This window comes from Anolis carolinensis, chromosome 5, assembly GCF_035594765.1.
Source record: "Anolis carolinensis isolate JA03-04 chromosome 5, rAnoCar3.1.pri, whole genome shotgun sequence".
In the NCBI taxonomy this organism is placed as follows: domain Eukaryota; kingdom Metazoa; phylum Chordata; class Lepidosauria; order Squamata; family Dactyloidae; genus Anolis; species Anolis carolinensis.
This window is the reverse complement of record NC_085845.1, coordinates 15078020-15103482: the sequence shown is the minus strand read 5'-3', so window position 1 is coordinate 15103482 and position 25463 is coordinate 15078020. Positions and strand designations below refer to the sequence as shown.

Here is a 25463-nt window from a genome sequence, read left to right as displayed (position 1 = left end):
ATTGCTAGGCTTATACATCGTTTAGCTTGCAAAGATAGTGAGCCTTTACAGGTCCAGGATATGATAAAGGCTAAGAGCGTCATATTCAAGTCAGTACAGAGATCTGCTTTCAAGCAGGAAATAGCTAGGCTAGAGCAAGGGCTCAACATCCCTAATCAAAGTCTTCTAAATGAGTTAAACCCATTTCTAGACAAGGAGGGTATTTTGAGAGTTGGAGGAAGGTTAGCCAAAGCTAAACTCAAGGCGTGCATAAAAAACCCCATCATCATACCCCCTAATAGTCACACTGCATTGCTGCTTGTTCGGCATCACCATGAAAGGATCCATCATCAGGGTAGAACTCTAACTGAGGCAGCCCTTAGAAATGAAGGTCTGTGGGTAGTTAATGCCAAAAGGTTGGTCAACAGTTGTATTTTTAAGTGTGTCAAATGTCGGCGACTCAGGCGAAACTGTCAAAGTCAGTTGATGGCAGAACTACCTCAGGATAGGACTTTGACAGACCCACCCTTTTCCCATGTGGGAATCGATGTGTTTGGTCCTTGGGAGGTTGTCACTAGGAAAACCAGGGGTGGTGTTGTAAATAACAAAAGATGGGCGGGTTTGTTTACTTGTTTGTCAAAACGAACTGTCTATATAGAGGTTGCAGAGGGAATGGACACTTCATCATTCATAAACGCATTGAAAAGGTTCATAGCCCTCAGAGGGCCAATTAAGTCAATTCGGTCGGACTGTGGCACCAATTTTGTAGGTGCGACCAAAGAACTCAATTGTGTGTCTAGGTTTGGGAGAGACCCAAAGGTTCAGAACTTTACGAATACTGAACAAATTATGTGGACTTTCAATGTTCCTCACGCCTCCCATATGGGTGGTGTTTGGGAGAGGATGATTGGTATTAGTCGCAAAATCCTTAATGCCATGTTTTTGAGTCATAGGTCATTGACGCATGATGTTTTGGTGACACTTATGGCGGAAGTTACCGCAATTATCAACAACCGGCCGCTGGTTCCCCTTACCAGTGACCCTGAGAACTTACAACCACTGACTCCTGCACTTATTTTGACACAAAAGGTGCCAGGATGGAAGGACGTCATGTTGCCAGTTCCGGACGGAACTCACCGTGCCCTGTGGAAACAGGTGCAGTCCTTGGCCAACCACTTTTGGAAAAGGTGGAAAGCTGAGTACTTAAGCCAGCTTCAAGCTAGAAGAATCTGGCAAAGCCCACAGGACAACATTGAGGTTAACAACGTTGTGTTGTTAAAGGACAAAGACTTGCCCCGCCATGCGTGGCCCATGAGCATTGTATTAAAGACCTTTCCTTGCCCGGACGGTAAGGTCAGGAAAGTTCAATTAAAGACTTGCAACAGAGGCAAAGTGTCCATTTTGGACAGACCAATTAGTGACCTCGTGTTGCTTATTGGAGATGTTTAAAGTTCTAGTGTTTGTATTGTTGTGTATACAAAGGTGTTTGTATGTTTTTGATTGGTAAATTCCCACATCCTGGGAATTTAGCGGGGAGTGTTCCGTCCCCCAGGACGATGGTTTGCCTTACCTATTGGTCGTTTGTTTGTTTTCCCTCCTTTGCATTTTGTTTGAGCCTCTGGCTGCAAAAGCCTAGGAAAAGTGGCTTGGAATCTGCAATAGCTGGCTGCAGTTTTCTTTGCAGTGATTGGTCAAAGAGTGCAACATCTTAGGACCGCCCTTTTTACCAGGGTCTAGTCTCCATTTTGGAGCTTCATTCTGGCTATTGTCTTCCAACGTGCTGGAGCTGTGCAAGGCTAACTGGGACAAATCATCCTCAAAACCAGGCCAATCTAAGCCTATCCAAATTAGATAAGTATTGAATTATATTGATCTGGAATAGGAAATCTAGTTAGAGGAGCAGAGTTATTCCATCGCTTCTAGAACTAATCTTTGCTGTAAAGATAGGGAAGGAAAGAGTTTCTCCTTCTAATATAGGCAGCGTGATTAGGGTATAGTGGTTTTATAATCACTTTTGCCTTCTGGAACCAGGGATAATTCTGTGACTAAAACCTATAGAAATTTGTTTCATTTTCTGCAACTTTAAGATCTGTGCCAGGTTTACAACCTTGTATGAATAAACATCCTTTTTTGAAGTTATCCAGACTCAGTCGTTCAATATCTATAGGACAGCTTATAGGGATTTGCAGTTCGCCCGGATAAAGGACAGCACGTTTCAGTTTTATAGTTTTTTATTGTCCGGCGGACGGCACAAGGACTGTGTGATGTATTTTCGGATGATGCTTGCAGATCCCAGCAGGGTGGCCTTTTGCAGTTGGCAGATCGTAATTTTGTCAATGTCTATTGTTTCCAAATGCCGGCTGAGATCTTTTGGCACAGCAACCAATGTGCCGATCACCACCGGGACCACCTGCACTGGTTTCTGCCAGAGTCTTTGAAGTTCAATCTTGAGGTCCTGATAGCGGCTGAGTTTTTCCTGTTGTTTTTCGTCAAAGCGACTGTCACCTGGGATGGCAACATCAATGATCCAAACCTTTTTCTTCTCCACAACTGTGATGTCTGGTGTGTTGTGTTCCAGAACTTTGTCAGTCTGGATTCGGAAGTCCCACAATATCTTTGCGTGCTCATTTTCCAATACTTTTGCAGGTTTGTGATCCCACCAGTTCTTTACTGCTGGGAGGTGGTACTTGAGGCATAAGTTCCAATGAATCATTTGGGCCACACAGTTGTGTCTCTGTTTGTAGTCAGTCTGTGCGATTTTCTTACAGCAGCTGAGGATATGATCAATGGTTTCATCGGTTTCCTAGCACAGTCTGCATTTTGGGTCATCAGCTGATTTTTCCATCTTGGCCTTAATTGCATTTGTTCTGATGGCTTCTTCTTCTTCTTCTTCTTCTTCTTCTTCTTCTTCTTCTTATTATTATTATTATTATTATTATTATTATTATTATTATATTTTCTTTTGAACGACAATTATTTCCAAACATTGACTTCCCCCACACACATCATTTTAATTGCCCTTTGGGTGCTGAAATACCCAAAGGGCAATTCAAATAATTACCCTTTGTCTGTCCACAAAACTAGACATTTATGTTAGCTTCTGAATCAGTCTAAGAGGCTTTTTATTTGAGTCTTGCAAACGTCAGGGATACCAGTACTGAAGAAAAAGCTGGCCTCTGACCACATCGTTACTAGGAACATTTTGATCCAGGGATGTAATGAGAAGCAGCATTCTGGGCCTCCCCCCCCCACCCCCATGGTAGCTGTAATGTATAGGTGCAGGTGCATCGCCCAGACACGGGACAGAAACAATGCATTTCTGGCCTGATTTGGCCGCCAGCTTGATGTCTGCTCTGCTGTTTCATTTCCAAAACTTGTTACTAGACCAAGTTGGAATTTAATTCTAAATCCATATTCTCTGGATACTAATCAGCTGGGAGTGGTGGAGAAGGGATCCTTTTTCAGAACCCAGTGTAAAAGAGAATACCCCCCCCCCCCTTTTCAAAAAAGCACAGTGGAAATACCCTATCGATGAAAAGAATTAAGTAGCGTTTCTGAAGTAATGCCTGTTTTGGAAAAAAAAATGTCTCCTGTCTTTCACACACACAGAAAAAACAACATCTCTGAATGAATCAACACTAACATATCTCAGACATTATCTTCTCCCCAGGGTCTATGCTTTTTTAAAAATAAAGAACAAAATTCTTGGCCTGATATAAACAGACTATATTTTTGTTTTTCCTTTTGTTTTTGGATTTGGGAAAGGAGTTTGGAAACATAAATACTGGAGAAGAGAAAGAATGCATGGCATTGCTGATTGATCTAATCGTCTAGCAATCTGTTTAATTCATGAATAAGACAAGAGTTCATGTCTGTTCTTAGTGTGATCAGGGATTCTCTTTGTCCCTTAGTTAGTTAGGTTGTTGTTGTTGTTGTTGTTGTTGTTGTTGTGTGCCTTCAAGTAAATTCTGCCTTACAGCAACCCTAAGGCAATCCCATCATAGGTCTTTTTGGCAATATTTGTTCAGACAGGGCTTGTTTTTGCAACTTGTTCCAGGTCACATGGTGGGTTTCCATGGCCCAATAAGGATTTGAACTCTGGTCTCCTGAGTTATACTCCAATGCTCAAACCACTACACCAAGAATGGGTAAATCTTGGCCCTCCAGGTGTTTTGGATTTCAATTCCCACAACTGAAATTAGGAATTGTGGGAGTTGAAGTCCAAAGCACCTGGAGGGCCGAGGTTTATGCAATGCCTGCACTACACCATTCTTGCTCTCTTATCTACTATTTCATTATCTTGCATCTGTATCCAAAACGAGTCATTATAGCAATCAATCTCCAAACTTCTTTTACCTAGGAACACTCATATCAACTCTGGCAAACACCAGTAAAAATGACTAATCACTTATAATGTATCTGCCTGTAACCTACCTCTCTAAAACATTTTTTACACTCAATCATCTCGCTTCTGGGACAATCTTAAAAACAATGGCCAGTATTCTGTATCAGCTACTTTGTTAACTATCCATAGTGAGAGATGGGTAAAAAACAACAATAACAACAATATTGTGAAGGAAAAGGTATGTATTATCTTTGAAGAAATGGAATTACGCTTGCACCAGAAGGGAAATGGATTAAACTAAAGCCCACATTCTTGGCCCATGTTTCAGTCCAAATTTTTGAGCTGACACATTCCTTTCTTTTAACAAGCTACAATCAAATGAATATTATAACACATAAATAATGTTCCCTTGATAAAGGAGTGCAATAAAACAGAAAAGTAACCCTAAGGAGATATACAGATCAAAACAAGACCTGCTGCTATTGCCCAAAAGCATTAAACTATGAGTACCACATTAACTGTCCAAATCTTTTCCCCTCTGTTGGGAGGGAAAATTTGACCCAGATGACACTCTTGACATATGGTTTAATGTCTTCTGACAACTTCAAACAGTATTTTAAAAATTTTTGATGGGAGAGCATAAGATCATGAGGAAGTGTTATTTTCAGCAATGAAATGTTTTCACAGTTCTGCTACAGATATACATTATTTTTCCCTTTCAATAATTAAAATGCTTGTAATTTTCTGCCAACCTAGCAGTTCGAAAACATGCCAATGTGAGTAGATCAATAGGTACTACTCCGGCGGGAAGATAACAGCGCTCCATGCAGTCATGTCGGCCACATGACCTTGGAGGTGTCTACGGACAATGCCGGCTCTTCGGCTTAGAAATGGAGATGAGCACCAACCCCCAGAGTCAGACATGACTGGACTTAACGTCAGGGGAAACCTTTACCTTTTATCTTAAGGCAGGGATATGCAATTATGGCTGCAGTTGGGTATGGGAGGGATATACAGTACTGTCCTGACTGCATTTGGGGTAGCAGTGTGTACATATCGATCACCACTACTTCGGGGATCTCCTTGCAGGCCTGGGCAAACTCTGGCCCTCTGTGTGTTTAGGACTTCAACTTCCACAATTCCTAATAGCCAGTAGACTGTTAGGAATTGTGGGAATTGAAGTCCAAAACACCTGGAGGGCTGAAGTTTGGCACGCCTGCACTATAGGATTTTGGAAGAAGGTATTCAGAAGTGCAGCCAGCACAGGAACTGTTAGAAATGTGACAGGGAAACCATGCAGTTAATTGCCACATGTGGAATCCCATTTCCTACCAGGTCATGGTAGGCTGGGATGATGTTTCCTGCTGATCCTCTCATTCACTGGACCAAGGCTCTAAAAGCTACAAATGCCATATTTCATCTATTTAAGGTGGACTTTTTATCTTGTTTAAGAGGCTTCAAAAATTGTGTGCACCTTACAATTCCCCTTATTTGCAAAACTATCTTACCTGTATAAGAGAGAGGGGGAAGGAGGGCAGAAGAGGAGAGGAAGAGGAGGGCAAAGGGTCTCAGCCCCAATCGTTTTGCCAGCCTCCACCATTTCGTCCTCAGTCTCAGCCAGATAGCCATGTTTAGTGATATTTTTGCTAAGCCCCACTCAATGAGCCCACTGCCTCCTTCAACAGGCCCATGCTTAAATAGATTTGTGTAGACAAGATGACTTGTAGGTTTCTTCACACACACATGCACACACACCCCGGGAAAGAGTGCACTACAAAGCCACCTTGGAGGAAAAAAAGGAATCACGCAGAGAAGAGAAAAATTAAAAAGATATTCTAAGATTTCTTCCTCCCAAAATCAAAGCTTCAAAAACGGGGGGTGCATCCTATACTCAATGGTGTCTTAGATTTAGTGAAATATGGTGATGAAATTCTGGCCATATCAAATGTTCAGGAATGTGTCTGTGCCTTTTCTTTTTTTTTAGCAATGTATCTATGGGCCTTTTCTGCATCCCATTGTTCTCTGCCTTCCTCTATATTGTTGAGTGTATGACAGAGATGGCCCAGTATGTTTTGGTGCCTGAGCCAGAAAATCAAAATTATATCTGCCATAGTAGGGAGGATAATTTAATTTATTTATCATTTCTCCCAAAATGAGAACAAAAGTGGATTACAGTTAAGTTTAAAAAAGTAATTCACCATTTACAGCTGGTAACCTAAAACTTGCTACCTGGACATATTGGCCTCCCTAATAGTGAGATTGAGGTTTGGAGAAGTAATGTCAGAAAGTGATATGTAAACACTTTTAAAAATAAATAAAGACATTAAACTAAATCATATTACATAGTCTTAACCAATACAAATCTGCTTTCCACCTAGACTTCTGAAGAATGTTGCAAATGAATCAGTAGACAAGAAGCCTGCCATAAATGATTTAAACAGTTAATGATCCTACAAATGTCTTTTGCAGAAGCTATATTCCACAGGTTAAAACGGTTTATTACTCTGAAGGGTTGCAAGTAATCCTTCTTCTCTGGAACAGCTGCACAATCCCAGATGGCATGTATATTCCAGCAGGTAGATAATTTGCTTGGTTTGCATTCCATCCTATTGCTAGCTGGAGAGAGACTCTCCCAGTATGAGGAAATACTCTGCAATGCCATGGATGAGATTGATCAGATTAGAGGTGTGCTGTCTGCTTTGGTGGCGACAGGGTGAGAGCTCTTGCAGCAAGGGCCTCCTCTGTCACCTTTGCTAAAGTTTCAGTCAGCTGAGTATATAATGGATCACCCACCGCTCTAATGAGTTACTAGATACTCTTCAGATAACGTGTGACATGACTTGCAATCTGATATGTAAGCAGCGCAGGGCTGTCTTGTTCAAACTCATCTGGGACCACTGCTTGCTGAACTTGATAACAGTTCCCTTCGGCACTGACAAAGGAAAGAGAAGAATGCACTGTGATAAGAGTTGCATAACTCCCTTTTGCTCAGAAACTGATGTTTCAGAACTGTTTCATGAATCACAGAATGTCTCCTTCCTGGCATGCTGGTGGGATATTATAAGGCTCTTCATATCTCTCCAACACTGAGATCGCTAACCGTGGGAGGCTAGGGGGTTGCATGAAACTAGAGAACATGCTTTTGGTATTAAAAAAGGCCTTTCCTGGGTCTAAATTGGCCTAGCGAGTTTGCAAAATGTGGAGGAAATACACGGATATGCCTCCAATGCACATTTGAGAACATTCAGGGCAAACTTGAAAAAGTTTGCAAAGATTGTTTTTGACCCCAGGGAGGTTGAGAGGACCTTCAAATATAGAGTAAATGCCCTCCACACATACCCTAGAATGCATTTGGGAGCATTCTAGACTAAAATAGTTAGGGACAAGGTACAAAATGATCTCTGGCAGCCACATATGGCCATGGACCACACTTTGCCAACCTGTACTCTAACATGAGCATGCTACTTTGTTTGCAAACTTTGTAGCACCTGGTGGTGCAATGGGTTAAACCAAAAGGTCGACAGTTCAAATCCAGAGAGTGGTGTGAGCTCCCATCTGTCAGCTCCAGCTTCCCATGCAGGGACATGAGAGAAGCCTCCCACAGGATGGTAAAACATCTAGGCATTCCCTGGGCAACGTCCTTGCAGAGAGCCAATTATTTCACATCAGAAGCGACTTGCAGGTTCTCAAGTCACTCCTGACATGGAAAAAAATTATAGGGTTTATGATTTATTTTAAAAGTTTACATATTCCATAGGCTTTCAGTTGCTTTCAGTCTTTTTGATTGTAAATCCAGACTTGTGACTTCATGGTTCTTCACTTGGTAAACAAGATGCACATGAAGTCACAAGTCTGGATTTACAATCTAGGCATTCCCTGGGCAACGTCCTTGCAGAGAGCCAATTATTTCACATCAGAAGCGACTTGCAGGTTCTCAAGTCACTCCTGACATGGAAAAAAATTATTGCAATTGTTACAATCACTTCATGACTAAGATAATGAGACCTTTTATTTGTATGCTTTCTTTCAGAGATATCAAGACTGAATTTGTTCATATATGTAAACTACACAAAAAGACAAGACAAATTGACTTTGTACGTATATTTTGGACAAATTGGAAAAATACATTAGGGAAGAAACCATTTCAAATCTAGAATTTGTGCTATATGTGAGAGCTCTCAATTCTTGAGAAAGTTTCACTCATACTGAGACAGCCAGTCTTGCATGGTAAGATTTCTTCATAACTCTACTAAGATCACAAGGTATTAATGATGCAGTTCTAAGTTCTAAGAGCAGCATTTAAATGCTTCAACTCACCCCTGGCAGTCACAAAAACTGTCACTGCTGGCAAATAATTACATTTATCATTTTGTTTCCCGGCTTTCTTCAAAAGTGTCTAGAGTGATTGCTTCTGTTTTATCTTCAAAACAATTTTGAGAGTCATTAGGCAAGTGATGGTGACAAGGTGATATAACTCACAGCTGATTTGGAATTCAAACTCAGGAGTTCCCAATTAAAGATCAGTATTGTGCCCAATATATCACAGTGATATCTGTCTCACCTGTGAGAGGAAGCACTTTTCAAGGATTTTTCAATGCCATTTCAGTAGTTTTCTGCAGCAGCTAAAACTAATAATAGGGAGATAATTTTCTCCCTATTATTAAATTGAATTTTTATATAAAAAATATTGAGCATCCCTGTATATTTGCTCTACCAGACAATTCCTAGAGCAGTACTGATAGCAAAACAAGCTCCCTACCCCATTGTTAGGAAGATTAGGAAGAGTTCTAACAATCACTTTGCAGGCCAGATTGAGTCATATGTTTCTACATGAAATCCAGCCTTAAAGGTATTGTGGTTGGTAGCTGTTGTAATAAAGATTAAATGTCATGGTGCCTGAATTCTTTGGACAGGTTTCTGACTGAAAGTTAAGGAAGTTCAATCTAATTAGCTTACTGAAGGGAAAGTTCAGAAGATTCTTTACAGGCTATGATTAAGTTATCTAGGCAAGAGATGGCAGGTGATAGCACATGGCTCTTTTAACCAAGCAAACAAAAAAGCAGGGCTGAATCTGATAGCTGGATGTGTAAATCAGAAATGTCTAATGATGAGGGTAATTAACCACCGGAGGAAATTTCCAAACTTTTGGTTAAGCCCACTATTGTGGCGCTTTCAATCAAAAGGTATGATTGAGTCTATTACTAACTGGAGAAAACAGATGCAGAAAGTCCTGAGCCAGATTTCTCAATCTGTGTTGGTGTGAAGGTTGTATAAGGCCCCATCTACACAGACCATTTACTGCAGCTTCAAACTGATATTGAAGAAAGTGGTTTCGTTGTGCAGATGATAACACAGGAAATCTTAGAACCAGTTAGATGCCTTGATGGTGAGTACACAAACCACTTTTGTATGCTTTTGTAGGAGCTTGTTGTATGGTCACCACAGTAAACTAGTTTAGCTCTGAACTGCATTAAAAGGTTGGTGTAGATGGGGCTGAAGACAACACATCTTAAATTACCTGATGTAGGGGACCAATTGGGAGGAGAGCAATGGCCAACTTTGATAAAATAGTGAAAAGCAGAGACATCACACTGGCAACGAAGGTCCGCATAGTGAAAGCAATGGTATTCCCCATAGTAACCTATGGATGTGAGAGCTGGACCATAAGGAAGGCTGAGCGAAGGAAGACAGGCGCTTTTGAACTCTGGTGCTGGAGGAAAATCCTGAGAGTGCCTTGGACCGCAAGAAGATCCAACCAGTCCATAATCCAGGAAATAATGCCCGGCTGTTCACTGGAGGGAAGGATATTAGAGGCAAAGCTGAAGTATTTTGGTCACATCATGAGAAGACAGGAAAGCTTGGAAAAGATCACGAAGCTGGGGAAAAAGGAAGGAAAAAGGAAGAGAGGCTGACCAAGGGAAAGACGGATGGACGGTATCCTTGAAGTGACTGGCTTGACCTTGAAGGAACTGGGGGCAGCGACGGCCAACAGGGAGCTCTGCCGTGGACTGGTCCATAAGGTCACAAAGAGTCAGAAACAACTGAGCGAATGAAGAAGAAGAGGGGACCAATAGCGTTCCCTCTCAGGGTGCAAGGAATGAGCACCATATTTATATCTGTTGGCTATGATAAGTTTTTCCCTGTGGATATCAACTAGTTGATGGCTCATGGACTGGCATGGGCCACCACATTAATCACAGGTCTAAGGAAACACAAGAGGTAGAATGATAAGCAGAACCAGGAAATGTAACATAACTCATTGATTTTATTGCCTAAATCAGTCCTAGATGAAATTGAAGGCCTTTCTCCTAATTCCACTCCAGAAGAAGTTAGTGGTCAGCCTGTCCGGATAGAGTCGGATCAGATCTGGAAGCTTCTTCCCCCAAAGACTGCAAGTTATTTGGCTCACTACATGGGACTGTGGATAATAATTACTGATGCACCCAAACAAATTTTTTCTCTCCAAAAAGAACATTTTTAAAGTATGTTATAGTTTATGCAAAGCTTATGATTTGAGGTTTGAAAATCAACTTGATGATGTTAATTCTTAGAAATCTGTAAATTAATATCAATACTACTAATATTATTATCTCCGTTTGCACAGGGAAATAAAAACCAATGCTGTTTCTTTTTTTAACTGCTCATTCTTCCTCCCTTTTATGGCAAAGTTGGAATCAAATCCTGGTCTTTCGTAGTTCTAACTCTGCATTCAAACCACAAACCACACTAGTACTCAGATGACCTATATATCTTTCATAACTCAAATTATAAGACAACAGATTTCATTTGGGTTGAAGAAAAAATACTGTTCCATTGTCCGGGTGAAGGCCACAAGGGGGTGCTAGTCAGAGAGGGATAGTCCATTTTATGGGGAAAAGGAGGCTGAAAGAGTTAACCAGGCTGTGGCGCAGGCTGGTTAGCAGCCAGCTGCAACAAATCACTCTGACCAAGAGGCCATGAGTTCGAGGACAGCCCGTGCCTGCTTCTGTCTCTGTCTCTGTTCTATGTTATGGCATTGAATGTTTGCCTTATATGTGTGCAATGTGATCCTCCCTGAGTCCCCTTCGGGGTGAGAAAGGCGGAATATAAATACTGTAAATAAAATAAATAAATAAATTTCCTTGTTTTCCTGTTATTCCCCCCACCCATGTTGCCGTCATGGAAGCAACCATAGTTTATGACATAGGAAAGGGGGAGGGGGAATAACCAGCAAAAATGGGGACAAGAGTTTTCCTCCTTCAAACCCCCCCCCCCCCAATAAAATTGACTATCCTTCTCTGTCTCTGCCCCCTTTTGCGGTCCGTCCGGATTATGGAACAGGGCCGAAGAAAACATTTTCCCCAAAAATTGCTATTAAAGGAAATTATCCGCTTTCCTCAAACCCCCACCCCACTGTTTGGATTAAAAGTCAGTATTACAATTCAGAGAGAGACAGAACAACAGTTCAGTCCTTGCATTTCCAACATTAGCACCTGTAGCTGGTTTATTTATTCCAGCATGAAAGCCTTCTGACTTCTCAAAAACTGCCCTTAATTTAAAGTATCCTTATTACATTGATAATTTCGTATCAGGCAAGAATGGATTCAAAAATAATAATAAAATATCATGGGGAAAAAACTAGGACAAGCAGCAGCGTCATCTGTTAAATAAGCTATCTATGCATGTAGGCTTTTGGGAAAAAAAACATGGGGGCACAGGGAAGGGACGGATCTACAATTAAAGGCTTTCTTTCTGCCCAGTGCAATTACAGACCCAACACTCCTCTGTAAGGAGGGCTACTTATCTGAATACATTTTACCCAAAGTGAATGATTAAAAAAAAAATTGGCTAAGTACAAAGACTTCTGTTTACCAACGAATGTGGCAAAGGGAGGAAGTGGAAAGGGCGGGTTCCGGATAGTTGAAACACCACATTTGAAAACCACAAACACCAGACCTGTCTAAAATTACGAAGAGATGCCAAGGTTATTGTATGCCAACAGAGTCAAACCCTGAAATATAGCCATAGGTTACGTGGTTCAAAGCAGGTTCTCAGAAGTCTGGCAAATAGCATTTGCTGGAAAGCAGATGCTCTTTAGCAGATTAATAAGAGGAATTATGAAACAAGACTTAAGATCTATTCTTAGAGATATGGTAACCAACCACCTGATGTGTAAATAAAAAGTTTCCCAGGTTCTGTCCACATGACACTCTGCCTTCTGGGAAGACTTGCTTATTTAAATAGACATTCAAAATGTGCTTCCTAATATGGAGTTATTATTCATTGTAAATTATTGTTGCATGTTCAATGCAAAACTTAATAAAATATGAAATATCAATAATGTATGAATAACTTTTTTCGTGTCAGGAACGACTTGAGGAACTCCAAGTCATTTCTGGTGTGTGGTATGATTAACTGAAAATGTTGTGAAGCCTTTAGCCATAGTCTGAAGTTGAAATTAAGTCAACCTTATATGTTCACTGGAGTTGGGGTACAGGAGCCCTGAAAAACTGGAAAAACTGCAAATAAAAACCCACTCTTTTACATCTCTCTAGGAATCTCTATGTCTTCCAGCACAACTCTATAGCCAACTTCTGCCAGAAGTTTGACACTACTCATGCTGGAGGACCAACAAAAGCTTTGAAAATTGTTCTCTCCAAAAATTACAAAGGATTCTAGTGCAATTCTGTGGCAAAATTACCCATAAAGCATGCTGGAGGTTCCTACAAGAGAATATATTACTCATCCACAAAATTAAAATACACAAATGTAGAGGGCTGACTGCCTATCTGTAACTGAAATAAACAACTGTTTTCCCTTGTCTCCACCCACACACCTCCTCTTTTGCCTTCCTTATTTTGAATTTTAGATCATAAATCCCATGGGATGTGCATTTTTGACTGCAAGTTCCTCTGTGTAGGGAACCACCCTCTTGTATTTTGTACAGATTGTTGGTGCGATATAAATAATAACAAATGATGACATTACCTATCTGAACTTAAAAGGCAAATCCAGAAGTATACAGGTAATTCAAAAAATGTATAAACAAAGAATAATTTATTTTCACATAATCATATTAAACCTATTTGCAACTACAATTATATCAGGGCAGGTAAGTTTAATTGGCAAAACATCTTTTAATCAATAAAACTGACAGAAGAGGTAATAATGTATATTTGAGATTATTTTTATTTTGTTTTGCTATTATAAGCAGTTCAAAGGAAACACTCGGAATATGACCATGGAGATAGTGTGACCGCTGTTCAGTAAAGATGCAAAAATATTAGCAAATTACAATGAAATGGCAGTAATACCTATTTTGCTTCAATTTTCTTTGAAAAAGAGAACTATGCTTCCATGCAGCAGCAGACATCTTGGCAAGGGATTGCAAATCAAGATTGATAGGAAATTACTTAGGAATAATCTAGCTAACCTAAATGAGTTCAATCTGCAGATGAACTGGATCTCCAGGTACTGAAGGAACTTGCTGATGCACTGTCTAAACCACTTCCCATCATTTTTGAGAAATCCTGCAAAACAGGTGAGATGCCAGAGGACTACAGAAGGGAAAATATTGTCTCTTCCTTCTAAAAAGAGGATTGAGGAAACTACAAACTAGTCAACTTGAGTTCAACACCAGGACAAATATCAGAACTGATTATACAGGAGTCTGTCTGCAAGTATCTTAGAGACAATGCAATCAATGAGTAGGAGCCAGAACAGGTTTGTCAAGACTAAATCCTGCCAAACTAATATATATTTTTTTAAATTGTGTCACTACTTTAGTAGATGGTGGGAATGCTGTGGATATCATTTATGTAGATTTTAACAAAGCATTAGATAAGGTTTCCCATAACATTTTGATTAGCAAACTGATTAAATGTGGAGTAGATGGGAAGAATGTCTGCTGGATCCATAATTGGTTGGAAAACCATGCTCACATCAAATTGGAATGCTGTCAAACTGAAGTGTCTCAGGATTCTGTCCCTGGATTGTTACTCTTCAAAAATTTTACCAATGACTTCAATGACAGGGTGAAGGGAATCCTTATCTTCCTCTTTTGCACGAGGATAAATCCAATAACTTACTACTTTCCCAGGAATGTTTGGTAGGAACACAAGAAAGGGACTTCTTGGCGGCTGCTCTCAGGCTTTGCAAATCCCTTCCTAGGAAGGCTAGAATAGTTCCCTCCTTGCTATCTTTCTATCATTGCTAAGTGAAGGCTTTTCAAGTCAACAAGTTCTTTAACAGTATATTTTTATCATATTTCATCATTGTGCTGCTTCCTATCATAATAACTCAAACTCTCTCTGTGTGTATGGTTTATATTCCCCCTACAGAGGAATGTGTGTATTATCACATCTTTAATTTCAGTGGAAAAAACACAATTCCTCTCTCTGCAGAATTACCGTGAGAAAATGGAAGAAGACATGAGAGCTGGAGATGGAACACTGCATTTCTACCTATTGTGCTTCCTGCTTGCTAAGGAATGCTATGAAGGTGTTTAAGGGGTGGGAAGCTCTTCAAATAACTAGGATGAGAGTTGTGGCAAATTGCACGATTACATTGCTGTATTAGTATTTCCAAAAACAAAAAGGAACTTCCAGTGATGCAGACACCCACAATCCTTGAAAATATAGCAGCTGTAGATCATCAGTAATATTTTTAGCCATTTCCCCAGCTATAGCTTTATTATTTCACTAATAACAATACTGTATTTTACTGCAGGAGGTAAAGGAGAAAATGGGAGGCAGAGAGAGGAAAAGAGAGGACATGGGAAAGCTGGGGTGTTTACTCTCTAAATCTAGTTAGGAAGACAGAGCTGTGCATGCATCAGGATACACCAGCAAAGGAGTTTAAAAGGGGGCCGGGCTGTGGCGCAGGCTGGTAAACAGCTGCTGCAATAAATCACTCTGACCATGAGGTCATGAGTTCGAGCCCAGCTCGTGGCAGGGTGAGCACCCATCAATTAAAAATAAAATATAGCCCCTGCTCGTTGCTGACCTAGCAACCCGAAAGATAGTTGCATCTATCAAGTAGGAAATAAGGTACCACTCATAAAAGTGGGGAGGCAAGTTTAATTAATTTACAATGTTGGAATGAGGAAGTGAGGAAGTGCCATCAGAGTGGATGATGAAGCAGCTGCTCCCCCCAGTGGCCAGAATTGAACATCCCATCAGGAGAAGGTTAAAATTGCCTCTGCGTCTGTCTGTCTGTTGTCTCTGTCTCGGTTTGATGTGTTTATGGGCATTGAATGTTTGCCCTATATGTATATAATGTGATCTGCCCTGAGCCCCTTTCAGGGTGAGAAGGGTGGAATATAAATACTGTAAATAAATAAAATAAATAAAATAAAAGACATTAAGCAGAATATGGATGCACACAGAAACATGCAAGTAATGTCTGCTTCTGGAGCAGTCCTAGGGCTCAAAAGGTACATGTGTGGAAAAGAAAATTTCAGGGGATTGGACTGGATGGCTCTGGTGGTCTCTTCCAAATCCATGATTTTATGAACAAACTGCCTGCCGAATCCACTCTTCCACTGTTCATGGCTGATGGTCTATTCTCCAATACTACTTGTCTTTCAATTGTACACCAGTACTGGAAGCATCTTTGTCAAGTGATCAAAGTGGAGCCAACTCCTGGGAAGGGTCAAAACACATACCTTTTGTTCTTTATCACAGCCACATATGCTCCATTTTATATGCCACTGGGATAAATCTGTGCTGAAAGGGATGCACTTGCCTTTATCAGTTTAATATTGCTCTGATACTCAGGATGATTGTTAATTATTTCTGGAGAGGCAGCCTCACAATTAAGTCCTGAGAGCTGAGGCACCAAGGAACATGACAATTATAGAGTCGTGATCACTTTTACATATTATTAGAGCCACATAATTAGGCTTGGTAAATTCACAGTACAGAAAGCTTGCTTGTTCAGCCTTGTTGCCAAGTGATAACACACACTCTGTGTGTGTGTGTGACACACAGAGAGAAGGAAAGAACCAACCCATATTAACATGTCAAGAAGTGGCACTACTGACAAAATAATGAGAAATGAGTCCAGGCAAGTGCCTGGCTAGCAAGAAGTGAAACAGAACACCTTCCAAATTTAAGTGAGCACTGCAGGGGTGTTAAAAGTTTGTGCTTGATTTCTCTTTAATCTTGGTATGACAAAAAAGAAACAATTAAGTGAGAATGCAAAGAGGGAGTTGTTATCTTGTGCCCCACTGCTGCCTGCTAAGACATACGTTAGAAAGATAAGAAGCAGTTCACTAAATGCCTTCAGCTATTCCAGCTCAAGGCAAGCAAGTTGAATGAGGATAACAGCACTTTTTACAGTACAGCAGGGCCGGCCCAAGGTAATTTTCAAGTGTAAGCGAACAGAATTTTGGCGCCCCCCCAAAACAATCGGATATCGAATTGTTGGCAGTTGTGAGGCTACCCTGAGTCCTCTTCAGGGTGAGAAGGGCGGGACACAAGTATGGGAAATAAATAAATAAATAAATAAAACCAGGACAGTAAAAAAAGAACACTCAAAAACAGGGGAATTCCAGACATGAAACAATCAGGGCCAGCTAACACCACCCAACAAAGATTCCCTCAGGCAGGAAGCAGCCAGCTATGAATATGTGAGGGACATTCAATGCTAATCAAGGTGGCCAACTGCAACATTCACACTTGCCTCAACCTCACAACCTCTGAGGATGCCTGCCATAGATGTGGGTGAAATGTCAGGAGAGAATGCTTCTGGAGCATGGCCAGACAGCCCAGAAAATGCACAGCAACTCAATAATGATAATGATAATTTTATTTCTTACCCGCTCAAGACGGTTGACAACATTGCTAGAACACATAATAATTTAAAAACACTCCGTAAAATATACATATGGAAACATATTTCCATAAAATACACAAAACAAAAAGGAGCCCCGGTAGCGAAGTGTGTTAAAGCACTGAGCTGCTGAACTTGCAGACCGAAAGGTCCCAGGTTCAAATCCCGGGAGCGAAATGAGCGCCCGCTGTTAGCTCCAGCTTTTGCCAACCTAGTAGTTCGAAAACATGCCAATGTGAGTAGATCAATAGGTACCACTTCCGGCGGGAAGGTAACGGTGCTCCATGCAGTCATGCTGGCCACATGACCTTGGAGGTGTCTACGGACAACACTGGCTCTTTGGCTTAGAAATGGAGATGAGCACCAACCCCCAGAGTCAGACATGACTGTACTTAACGTCAGGGGAAACCTTTACCTTTACCTTACACAAAACAAAAATTAGACATAGAGTGGAAGTTTAAACAATATCATGAAAAGGGCGAGAAATCTGCCCCTCTCCATATGGTATGAATCAGGGGTCCCCAAACTAAGGCCCGGGGGCCGGATGCGGCCCATCGAAGCCATTTATCCAGCCCCACGGCACAAGGGCAGAAGGGGGTTGGGCTAAGTAACCCAAGGGGTCTCTTCTTCTCTTACAACCATTATTATTATTATTATTATTATTATTATTATTATTATTATTATTATTATTAATATTGAGGCTGGGTGGCCATCTATCAGGGATGCTTTGCTTGTGCTTTTGGTGCACAGAGACAGAAGGTAGTTGGACTAAATGGCCCAAGGGGTCTCTTCCAATCCTATTATTATTATTATTATTATTATTATTATTATTATTATTATTATTGAGGCTGGGTGGCCATCTATCAGGGATGCTTTGCTTGTGCTTTTGGTGCACACAGGCAGAAGGGGGTTGGACTAAATGGCCCAAGGGGTCTCTTCCAAACCTCTTTCTTCTTCTTCTTCTTCTTCTTCTTCTTCTTCTTCTTCTTCTTCTTCTTCTTCACATTGACGCTGGGTGGTCATCTGTCAGGGGTGCTTTGTTTGTGCTTTCGATGCACAAAGCAGAAGGGGATTGGACTCAATGGCCCAAAGGGTGTCTTCCAACCCTCTTTTTTATTGTTATTGTTATTATTTATTTATTTATTTATTTAGATATTTATTTATTATTGCTCGGTGGCCAACTATAGTCTGGCCCTCCAACGGTCCGAAGGATCGTGAACTGGCCCCCTGTTTAAAAAGTTTGGGGACCCCTGGTATGAATAAAGAAATCCACTGGACTTAACTGGCACTTGTATCTTTATTTCTCCATTGGAAGAAGTGAGGCACCGTGGAATTAACATAGTTTGACTCCACTTTCACTGCCACGGCTCAATGCTATGGAATCCTGGGAGTTATAGTTCGGTGAGGCATCTAAACTATTTGGCAGAGAAGGTTTAAAGACCTTATAAAACTACAATTCCCAGGGTTTCATAGCATTGAGCCATGGCAATGAAATTGGAGTCAAACTGCATTAATTCCAAAGTGCAGCTGCCCTTTGGTGAGATATATGCATCCCTCTGAAGTACACCACTACAATATACACTACAATATACCCTTAGGCCCTTTCTGTATTGCCATATAAAATGCAGGTTATCTGCTTTGAACTGGATTATATGGGAGTGTAGACTCAGATAACCCAGTTCAAGGCAGATAATGTGGATTATCTGCGTTGATAATCTGAATTATATGGTTATGTAGAAGAACCCATACCCTGCCATATAAGATCCAGACTATCTGCTCTGAACTGGATTATATGGCTGTGTAGATGCATATAATCCGGTTCAGTACATATGACCTGGATTATCTGCCTTCATAATCTCAATTATATGGTTATGTAGAAGAACCCATACCCTGCCATATAAAATCCAGACTATCTGCTCTGAACTGGATTATATGGCTGTATGGATGCATGTAATCCGGTTCAGTGCATATGACCTGGATTATCTGCCTTCATAATCTCAATTATATGGTTATGTAGAAGAACCCATACCCTGCCATATAAAATCCAGACTATCTGCTTTGAACTGGATTATATGGCTGTGTGGATGCATATAATCTGGTTCAAAGCAGAAAATGTGGATTATCTGCCTTGATAATCTGTCTTCTATGGCTGTGAAGAAGGGGCCTTAGGAAACTATAAATCCTAGGAGTAGGCCCACATTTTCCAGCTTCTGGAACATGGCCAGGCAGCTGAAAAACCTGCAGCAACCCAGCCTCAGGCCCCTCCATTTCCCCCCTCAGTTGCCAAGTTGGCCCAGGCCTGCCCTGGAGACATGCCTGGCGAAATGCTGGGAACAGGGACGGGTTCCTACCTGCCCCGTCTTCATGGCTGAGAGGGTCCCCAAGGAGGTGCATGGCAGGGGCACAGGCCTGTTCGACCTGCCAGAGCTCCTTCCAGCCTTGGAGGGCTGCCGGGCGTTGCGGGAGGAATCCAGGAAGGGTGCAGGTGGAGCAGCAGGCCCAGAGGCCTGGCCTCAGGTCTTGTTCAGGGGCAAGAGGGCTGCAAGGGCGAGAGGGCCGAGTGCGAGAGAGGCGTGAGTGGGCCGAGTGCGAGAGGGGCGTGAGTGGGCCGAGTGCGAGAGAGGCGTGAGTGGGCCGAGTGCGAGAGGGGCGTGAGTGGGCCGAGTGAGAGAGATGCGTGAATGGGCCGAGTGCGAGAGGGGCGTGAGTGGGCCGAGTGCGAGAGGGGCGTGAGTGGGCCGAGTGCGAGAGGGGTGTGAGTGGGCCGAGTGAGAGAGAGGCGCGAGTGGGCCGAGTGAGAGAGAGGTGCAAGTGGGCCGAGTGCGAGAGAGGCGTGAGTGGGCCGAGTGCGAGAGGGGCGTGAGTGGGCCGAGTGCGAGAGAGGCGTGAGTGGGCCGAGTGCGAGAGGGGCGTGAGTGGGCCGAGTGAGAGAGATGCGTGAGTGGGCCGAGTGCGAGAGGGGCGTGAGTGGGCCGAGTGAGAGAGATGCATGAGTGGGCCGAGTGCAAGAGGGGTGCGAGTGGGCCGAGTGAGAGAGAGGCGCGAGTGGGCCGAGTGAGAGAGAGGTGCGAGTGGGCCGAGTGCGAGAGAGGCGCGAGTGGGCCGAGTGAGAGAGAGGCGCGAGTGGGCCGAGTGCGAGAGGGGCGCGAGTGGGCCGAGTGAGAGAGATGCGTGAGTGGGCCGAGTACGAGAGGGGCGTGAGTGGGCCGAGTGCGAGAGAGGCGTGAGTGGGCCGAGTGCGAGAGGGGCGTGAGTGGGCTGAGTGAGAGAGATGCGTGAGTGGGCCGAGTGCGAGAGGGGAGTGAGTGGGCCGAGTGAGAGAGAGGCGCGAGTGGGCCGAGTGCGAGAGAGGCGTGAGTGGGCCGAGTGCGAGAGGGGCATGAGTGGGACGAGTGAGAGAGAGGCATGAGTGGGCCGAGTGCAAGAGGGGTGTGAGTGGGCCAAGTGAGAGAGAGGCGCGAGTGGGCCGAGTGAGAGAGAGGTGCGAGTGGGCCGAGTGCGAGAGAGGCGTGAGTGGGCCAAGTGCGAGAGGGGCGTGAGTGGGCCGAGTGAGAGAGATGCGTGAGTGGGCCGAGTGCGAGTGGGGCGCGAGTGGGCCGAGTGAGAGAGATGTGTGAGTGGGCCGAGTGTGAGAGAGGCGTGAGTGGGCCGAGTGCGAGAGGGGCGCGATTGAGCAGAGTGCGAGAGGGCCGCGAGTGGGACGAGTGCGAGAGATGCGCGAGTGGGCCGAGGAGTGCGAGAGGGAGCCTCAACAGCGCCCCCCTTGACGTGCGCCCGAAGCGGCCGCTTAAACGGCCTCCATTGTTGGACCGGCCCTGCAGTACAGGTAGCAATACTTAGCCAAATGGGATTCTTGTTGTTTTCATTGTCATTTGGATATGATGTGATTGGATGAATGAGACATGAGTTGCAGCATGATGAAGAATTTTAGCTGCAACAGTCACATGGAATCTAAATCCTTATAATTTTTGGTTCAAGAAAAAGAACAGGATCATTTGAATACTTCATAGTCTGCAGTGATATCTCATGTCCAAGGACTTATATCTAAATTTGAAAGTTCTTATCACAGAAGAAGTGTAGTTGCTTATTCAACAAGGCAAAACAGGTTTGTTGAAGACTCCTACTTATATACAAAATTAAATAGCCTGTGGTCCTGTTGCTGAACTTGACTGATATTTTTGCTGGATTCTTGACATAAATGATGCATTACTGGATATGGAACACTTATGGGGAAGAGGTGGATTAACTACAAAGCATTCTATTGAACAGATAATATCAGGGTGCAGGAACACAACAGTCTTTCACACAGAAGTAGATTACACCTCCTGAAGTTATCTGCTCCCTGTCCAAAGAGACTTGCATGGTGAACTTCTCTGGGCTAGATGAGGAACTTATATCCAACTGTAGTTTCTTACATATATCACATGCACCATAATCCCATCTACATGATAGGCATAGCAGGGGGTTGGACTAGATGGCTCATGTAGTCTCTTCCAACTCTCATTATTCTATGATTCTAGGTCTGGGCAGCAAAGGAACATAAGATAAACATTTGTGATGTCTGCCCCCTTTTTATGCAACCCTATTTTCCTGATGATGCAACAAAAACTGGATCTGTTATACAAATCATCTGCAAAAGTCTTTCTCTTTATTGCTTCTTGATAACCAGACTTTTGATTGGGTATGAGGTAGTGCCAAATGACTCCATGTCCTTTGAGGAGTGTAGTATTTGTGTATGCAACAGTCTTTACAGATATTTATCTCTATAAAAGGGTAAAGAAATTTCGGCCTAGGACAAAACAACAAAACTACACATCCCAGAAACACTAAACTTGGCAGCACAACCCCTCATCCATGCCTCTACGTTCATACAACAAAAAGCTCCAGCTACTCCAGAAAACGGCCAGGCTTTGAGACTGCAAGGCTATTCACTGCTATTCCACCTGGCCAACAAAGGATTCCCATAACCCACAGCAACGCGTGGCTGGGCAAAGCTAGTATTCTATAATAAATGCAACACTTCAAACCGTATTTTCAAGTACACACAAGTCACGCATTAAGCTTTAAGCCACCAAATATATCTAAACAAGTTATATACAAACAAGTCAAAAATAATCTTAGAGCTTTCTGATCACTATGCCACACTCTCACCTACTTTATAATTGTATATACAGTAGAGTCTCACTTACCCAACACTCGCTTATCTAACGCATTTTTGTAGTCAATGTTTTCAATACATCGTGATATTTTGGTGCTAAATTCATAAATACAGTAATTACTACATAGCATTACTGTGTATTGAACTACTTTTTTGGCAAATTTGTTGTATAACATGATGTTTTGGTGCTTAATTTGTAAAATCATAACCTAATTTGGTGTTTAATAGGCTTCTCCATAATCTCTCCTTATTATCCAACATATTCGCTTATCCAACGTTCTGCTGGCCCGTTTATGTTGGATAAGTGAGACTCTACTGTATGTCTAATCAATCATACTGGCTGCAGTTTATCTTCCGAATGGAATAAAAATTCTATGTTAAAAACTTTTGCAACTTAAAACAAGACTTGCAAGAATGTCTGTCCCCATATGAGGATGCATATTTTTAAGATTACTGAAGGAAATCGTGGGCTAAATACTACTGTTAGTCCCAAGCATAGTAGAGCCAGAAATTTCATTAGATATGTGAATATTTTTTGAAGACCTACTCATTTAGTTGGAACTTGTCATACTACACCGCTATCTGAAGTTATTTTGCGAGGAGGTAAGACATGGTCTCTAGGCTTCAGAATACTTTCCTTCAAAAGAAGCATCATTCCATACATGCCAGTGAAGAACTATGTATATCTTATTTTATAAATGGAAGGAAAATGAACTGTAACCTCATATCAGTGCGCCTGGGGAAAAGCCTCTTCTTCCCGCTGAAGTAGACCTCAAAGTCATCCACTTTCAGCCGGTGTGCATAGTCAATATACGCAGATACCTCTTGACCACGGGCATTGCGATCCCGAATAAAGATTATCGACTAAAAAGAAAGCAGAAAGATTATGATTAAAATAATTTGTCCAAACAAGAAACCCTTGATTGCTTTTTGGTCTTATCTTATATGGTTTGCTTTTGATGTTTTTTTTTTATTATCATGTCAGAAGTGACTTGAGAACATACTGCAAGTTGCTTCTGGTGTGAGAGGGATGCCTGGATGTTAGCTGGGAGGCTTCTCTCATGTCCCTGCAAGCTAGAGCTGACAGTCAGGAGCTCACCTTGTCTCACGGATTCAAACCCGAACCTTCAAGTCAGCAACCCAACCATCAGGTCAGCAGTTCAGTTGGCACAAGAGTTTAACCCATTGCGCCACTGCGGCTCCTGCTCTTGAAATCATAATAAGATTTCAATCTGTCTGTTGTACTATCGGCAGTTCAATGGTACAATCTATTTATTGTATCATGGTCAACCAAATTTGATGGATGTTAAATCTCCTCTGTCATATGATAATGCTGGAAGTGTAGAGAGTGCCATCTGTCAACAGAGACAAGAGATCTAGCCAAGACTATAGGAGGACTAAGGACACCATATTCCTTTTCCTGTGATCTACAATGCTTTGGATACTCACAGAAGACACAGAAGTATATTCTCTATTACATAACTCTCCTTACTCACTTGTGGGTGACATTGTATACCCTAATTTTATTGATACTTGCATTGCAATTGTGTTTTCTTTGGAAGGTCTTTGCTAGCTTTGAGGGTCCATTGACCTTAAATATAAAACTTGATTCTAGCCTTGATGGTAACTTGACAAATGAGACATGTAGGTCATGGCAAAACGCTGTCTATGTTAACAGAACCTCTGAGCTTTAGCATAAAGTTTTGAGCAGTGAATCATGTTTACTTTTACCTTCTAAGAATTTTATACTGATTTTATAGATAAGTATCGTTTTGAAGTTGATTTTCTGCATGTATTTTAACATAAATATAATTGTGTTTTTTTTAACTAATAAGTCAGGCTCACTCTGAAGGAAATAATTCAGGAAAATATCACAGTGTTTTATTGGCAACTAAGGAAGAACACTGTCAAAACATGTCTGGTCTCAGACTTTCTGTTAGTCTGTTAAGACTTATATTTCTTCAGCTTCCGATTTATAACTTGTGGATCACTTTCACTAACATTGTATATTTTATATAGGAACAATTAATTATTTTGTTCATTTTTTTAACTTTTTGATCTTTGTGATACACAAATACACACCGTTTGATTATCTGCCAACTGTTTAATATCAAAACCAGCAAGTGGAATACAGTGATACTGTAGTAGAAACAACAACAACAACAACAACAAAATTTTATTCATACCCCGCTCTATCTCCCGAAGGAATTGAGGCGGCGTACACTGGGACAAGCCCAAAACAGTATTGCATCAATAAAAACAGTAACAGAATAAAATCACAAATTTGTAACACAATAAACTTGTTTTTTTTTTAAGGGAGGCATTTAGAATTGGGTTTGGGTGATTTGTGTTTGAGAAGGATCATAAGTGGGTCATTCTGAGGAAACGAAATCTTTCTGGACATTTATTTGTCATTTAAACTTAATCCAGAGGAATTGGAAGGTGCATATATGCAAATCCTTCATATATGTATATATATAAAAGAAGGATTTACATATATACAGGTTTTTTATCGTGTCAGAAGCTACTTGAGAACATATTGCAAGTTGCTTCTGGTGTGAGAGAATTGGCTGTTTACAGAGAAGTTGCCCAGGGGATGCCCATATGTGTTACCATCCTTCTGGAAGGCTTCTCTCATATTCCCGCAAGCTAGATCTGACAGATGGGAGCTCACCCTATCTCGTGGATTCGAACCAGCAACCTTCAGGTCAGCAACCTAACATTTAGGTCAGCAGTGAAGCCTGCACAAAGGTTTAACCCATTGCGCCACTGCAGCTCCTATATATACAGGTGAATACTCCTTATCTAAAATTGCGGCTCCTATATATACAGGTGAATACCCCTTATCCAAAATCCCCTTATTACAAAATCCAGATTTTTGAATGACTGTATCTGCATATATGTACTTAATGAGAAATCTTGGCAATGGGATACAAATCTAAACAAAACAAAACAGTTTCACATACTGCTTTTAAGTAATTTTGTGCATGAAACAAAGTTTATGCATCCTGAACCATCAAAAAGCAAAGGTGTATCTTATCCACCCATGTGGATAATTCTGGACTTTAGAGTATTTTGGATTTTATTTAAAGATCCTCAACTAGTAATACAAATCTGAAAATCTCAGAAGGGTTCTACTAAACCAAGCACAGGCAAACTTTGGGGCTG

General features: G+C 41.8%; 1 protein-coding gene across 3 annotated transcripts in view; it reads right to left on the bottom strand.

The window, feature by feature from the left end:
• The window catches only part of cfap299 (cilia and flagella associated protein 299), a 325570-nt gene that overhangs the window by 58071 nt on the left and 242036 nt on the right, over positions 1-25463 (bottom strand). For 2 of the 3 annotated variants that reach the window (XM_003226892.4, XM_008119886.3), the window contains exon 4: positions 23017-23159. In XM_003226892.4, coding sequence (XP_003226940.2) covers positions 23017-23159 — 143 coding nt within the window. Of the gene's footprint in view, positions 1-19488; positions 20163-23016; positions 23160-25463 lie in introns of those variants that run through there. The other variant, XM_062981516.1, reaches the window with a different exon arrangement.